Raw genomic sequence first — 5,122 nt, 5'->3', positions numbered from 1 at the left:
GTACCACTGTGAGCAACAACAAGAGAGCACAGCTGGGACAAGGCTCCAGGAGGAAGGAAGGCTGAAAACACAAACTACTGTAGACACAAAAGCAGGAAGTGAAGGCACACTCCTCCTGTATCTGATCCACATGGCAACCTTTCACATTCTGACTGATGAAAAAGTTGATGTTATGACCTGGTTATGGTTCATAATATAGCTGTGACTACATGACATAAAAACTCTCCACCAGCACATACGGGGAGAATTCAACTATTAAAACACAGCCTCAAAAAGTCATTGATTTGGCAATGAATTATATCATTGTGGGCTTTTGTAGTTAAGTGAAAAGACTTTAAGGCACGCAAATACATGCATGTCGCTTTGGAGCAGATCAGGACCATCCGGAAGTGTCTCCATCATACCGGCCCGGCCTGTGAGGTGCAGCTTCAGAGCAGACCGAGAGATGATGAGCGAAAAGCAGATCAAGCTGATATAAAGAGAAGATTATCATTTTTCTCCAAACTCTGACTTGATCTTGTCAAGAGCCAAAATCTGATATTTCCAGGTCATAAAGCGTCTGACATGATCTAAAGACATAAAGAGAGGGTCAAACGCGGCGTCGAGGCTTTGAGAGAAGTCAAAGAAATGAGGCAAAACTGTTCCTGTGCACGCTCGCTTTAGCCACGCCCCTCACACACACTAGCTTTAGCCACGCCCCTCACACACACTCGCTTTAGCCACGCCCCTCACACACACTAGCTTTAGCCACGCCCCTCACACACACACTAGCTTTAGCCACGCCCCTCACACACACACTCGCTTTAGCCACGCCCCTCACACACACTAGCTTTAGCCACGCCCCTCACACACACACTTGCTTTAGCCACGCCCCTCACACACACTTGCTTTAGCCACGCCCCTCACACACACTCGCTTTAGCCACGCCCCTCACACACACTAGCTTTAGCCACGCCCCTCACACACACTAGCTTTAGCCACGCCCCTCACACACACACTAGCTTTAGCCACGCCCCTCACACACACACTCGCTTTAGCCACGCCCCTCACACACACTAGCTTTAGCCACGCCCCTCACACACACACTTGCTTTAGCCACGCCCCTCACACACACTCGCTTTAGCCACGCCCCTCACACACACTCGCTTTAGCCACGCCCCTCACACACACTAGCTTTAGCCACACCCCTCACACACACTAGCTTTAGCCACGCCCCTCACACACACTTGCTTTAGCCACGCCCCTCACACACACTTGCTTTAGCCACGCCCCTCACACACACTAGCTTTAGCCACGCCCCTCACACACACTAGCTTTAGCCACGCCCCTCACACACACACACTAGCTTTAGCCACGCCCCTCACACACACACTAGCTTTAGCCACGCCCCTCACACACACACACTTGCTTTAGCCACGCCCCTCACACACACTTGCTTTAGCCACGCCCCTCACACACACTTGCTTTAGCCACGCCCCTCACACACACTAGCTTTAGCCACGCCCCTCACACACACTAGCTTTAGCCACGCCCCTCACACACACACACTAGCTTTAGCCACGCCCCTCACACACACACTAGCTTTAGCCACGCCCCTCACACACACACTAGCTTTAGCCACGCCCCTCACACACACACTTGCTTTAGCCACGCCCCTCACACACACTTGCTTTAGCCACGCCCCTCACACACACTCGCTTTAGCCACGCCCCTCACACACACTCGCTTTAGCCACGCCCCTCACACACACTAGCTTTAGCCACGCCCCTCACACACACTAGCTTTAGCCACGCCCCTCACACACACTAGCTTTAGCCACGCCCCTCACACACACTAGCTTTAGCCACGCCCCTCACACACACTAGCTTTAGCCACGCCCCTCACACACACTAGCTTTAGCCACGCCCCTCACACACACTAGCTTTAGCTACGCCCCCTCACACACACACTCGCTTTAGCCACGCTCCCTCACACACTCGCTTTAGCCACGCTCCCTCACACACTCGCTTTAGCCACGCCCCTCACACACACTAGCTTTAGCCACGCCCCTCACACACACACTTGCTTTAGCCACGCCCCTCACACACGCTAGCTTTAGCCACGCCCCTCACACACACTAGCTTTAGCCACGCCCCTCACACACACTAGCTTTAGCCACGCCCCTCACACACACTAGCTTTAGCCACGCCCCTCACACACACTTGCTTTAGCCACGCCCCTCACACACACTTGCTTTAGCCACGCCCCTCACACACACTAGCTTTAGCCACGCCCCTCACACACACTAGCTTTAGCCACGCCCCTCACACACACACACTAGCTTTAGCCACGCCCCTCACACACACTAGCTTTAGCCACGCCCCTCACACACACACTTGCTTTAGCCACGCCCCTCACACACACACTTGCTTTAGCCACGCCCCTCACACACACTCGCTTTAGCCACGCCCCTCACACACACTCGCTTTAGCCACGCCCCTCACACACGCTAGCTTTAGCCACGCCCCTCACACACGCTAGCTTTAGCCACACCCCTCACACACACTAGCTTTAGCCACGCCCCTCACACACACTAGCTTTAGCCACGCCCCTCACACACACTAGCTTTAGCCACGCCCCTCACACACACACTAGCTTTAGCCACGCCCCTCACACACACTAGCTTTAGCCACGCCCCTCACACACACTAGCTTTAGCCACACCCCTCACACACACTAGCTTTAGCCACACCCCTCACACACACACGCTGGAATGACTAAACATCTTTTTGTGAATTGTTGACAATTCTGGCACCTCACCTAAGATGACCCGGTCAAGGGGACCAGGGGTCATACGGTTAAAGTTTGAAGAAGATTCAATCCCAAACTAAAATTATAAAGAACTTTGAATTTTCAGTTTGGAGACTTCAATGCCATGTTTGTACTATATCGAAATAAATCCTAACAAAATAATTAGTTGACCAATGATAAACAATTTGGTGGATTAGAAAACCATTGTTGGATTTCTCGGCTGCACTATAAAGCTTTATTGTACTTGGTGACAAAAAGTGAAGAGTATTTAATAGAAAAGGTGACAAAAGATGATTCAGAAACCGACAAACAAGGCAGAGTATTCATTGTTACTGATAACTGTACAGCAAATACTTTCAAACAGACCGACAGCTTCACCTTGTATTCCTATGAAGTAGCAGTAACATAGTACTAATAGTCATAGTAGTAGTGCCAGTAGTATTTAGTGGGTGAATATGAACAGATCAGAGCAGAATGCCTCTGTTGATGACATTAATAGTGCAAAGGTTAAACGGTGTCCTGCCCATCTGACCCGAGCACTGTCCCATCAGCGCGTCAACAACAACAGATTACCTGCTCTCGCAACGCATCACCACCAGTGACGCCAGGGCCTGGAAAAACTACTACTGCGCTTTTATACATTGTCATTTAACTAGAAACATAGTCCAATCTATTTTCCCAAGGTGAGATTAGAAATGAGTGAATCCTAATGTCAGCCTTCGATTTGATGAAAGCAAAATGAGCTAAAACTATATTTAATGACAGTATTGATGGAAAATGTCACTCCAGTTGTAGTTTTGACATCTCTTGTTTTGAAAAAGGTGCATAACAGTATAATAATCGTGTAATAGATGTTCTAGGATATAGCTTAAATGTATTAATAGTGCACTTCAAACACATTTGAACACATTCCTGATGCATTGTTGGAATATTTGCATTTGTCAATATCGCCCTTCTCTATGTCCTGTATGAACGTACAGCTCATAATTGTTCATAGCTCATAAATCATGCATACTGTTGTAATTAGCCCTGATTTGCAGTAGTGTGGTCACACAGAAAAATACCTGCACACCTATGAAAAACAAAACTAAATCCTTCAAACATGACATGCTTTTATTTGGCATTAGACATTCCTTCATAGCTCACGCGCCATAAATGAATTCATATTTCACAATAACCAGACCCAGTCCCTTTTCTCCTGCAGCTTCCCTCCTCATCCCCTCTGACGTGTAGCAACACAAACACGGTTAGCTCCGTGGCTAACTGCCAGCCTAATTCGATTATTTCCCCCATTTTCTTTTAGATGACACACATGCGAATCACTCGGATAAACGTGCCATGATCACGAGCCGAATGTACACGCGTGAAATGAGAGTTCCGTGTTCGTCCCGAGCCCCAGAAACAGCCTTGAGAGCCGCGCTAGCCGCGGGTTTAGCGTCGTTAGCTCACCTCATACTGGATGTACTGCTTCCTCCACTCCGGGGTGATGTGAGCCGCGAGATGCTCCGTGAACTTCATCTTCAAACACTGACTTCTGCCTCTGAAACAATGTGCTCTGGGCTCTGCTCTTCCTCCCGCGCGGGTTTAGCACTGGCGAGACGTTTCAGCCGCTCTCATTATCCGGAGATTAGGCTGAGTCGCTCGGTCAGAGACGTTTGAGTCGGATGCCCTATTGTCTTCAGCTCCGCGCGCGCTGCCGGTGCATTGTGCGGGTGTCCGGGGGCAGGTTGTGGGGTCACGGGCGGTGTGGGTGTCAGCTGAAGGGGAACACTGGCATGGTGTGTCGGAGCGCACGTCCAGAGCCGCGGGGGGATAAGAGCAGCGCTCAAGAGGAGGTAAACCCGAGGTAAACAGGCGCGAGGGCTCTGGCTGTGGGTGGGACCATGCAGCTATTAGAATATGGGCGGCACGCGCTCGGTGGGCCCCGCCCCCTGTGCGTCACTGGCGCGCGCGTGGAAACGGAACGTTTCACGTTGACGGTTGCGTCTGATTCACGGAGGAAAACCCTGTTCATCCTGTTTAGTTTCTCACACAGTAAATGTACATTAATGCACATTAATGTACATTAATGTGCATTAATGTGCATTAAACCTATAGTTCAGACTGCGCTGTGACGTCACGTGTCATCCTCATGCGTCCTGTTCCAGTGGAGACGATCTGACGTTTCCACTTATCCAAGAGTCATTCTCACTCTAATCGAGTCTGGGAACTCTGGTTTTATATAAGTTATTTATATAGGTTATATAGGTTGTATAGGTTGTATAGGTTATATAGGTTATAAAGGTTATATAGGTTATAAAGGTTATATAGGTTATAAAGGTTAAGATAAGATA

At 49.5% G+C, this 5,122-nt stretch overlaps 1 protein-coding gene across 1 annotated transcript in view; it reads right to left on the bottom strand.

Moving 5' to 3' along the window:
* The window catches only part of LOC140356759 (xenotropic and polytropic retrovirus receptor 1 homolog), a 55,767-nt gene extending 51,279 nt beyond the window's left edge, over positions 1–4,488 (bottom strand). Inside the window, exon 1 of the mRNA XM_072441947.1 lies at positions 4,239–4,488. Within this exon, the coding sequence (XP_072298048.1) occupies positions 4,239–4,307 (69 nt within the window). The 5' untranslated portion in view covers positions 4,308–4,488. The remainder of the gene's footprint in view (positions 1–4,238) is intronic.
* Between the last annotated feature and the right edge of the window lie 634 nt (positions 4,489–5,122).

Source organism: Eucyclogobius newberryi, unplaced genomic scaffold (assembly GCF_026437365.1).
Source record: "Eucyclogobius newberryi isolate DKJ021-1_F unplaced genomic scaffold, fEucNew1.0.hap1 SCAF_12, whole genome shotgun sequence".
Taxonomy (NCBI): domain Eukaryota; kingdom Metazoa; phylum Chordata; class Actinopteri; order Gobiiformes; family Gobiidae; genus Eucyclogobius; species Eucyclogobius newberryi.
This window is presented reverse-complemented; position numbering and strand designations above follow the sequence as displayed.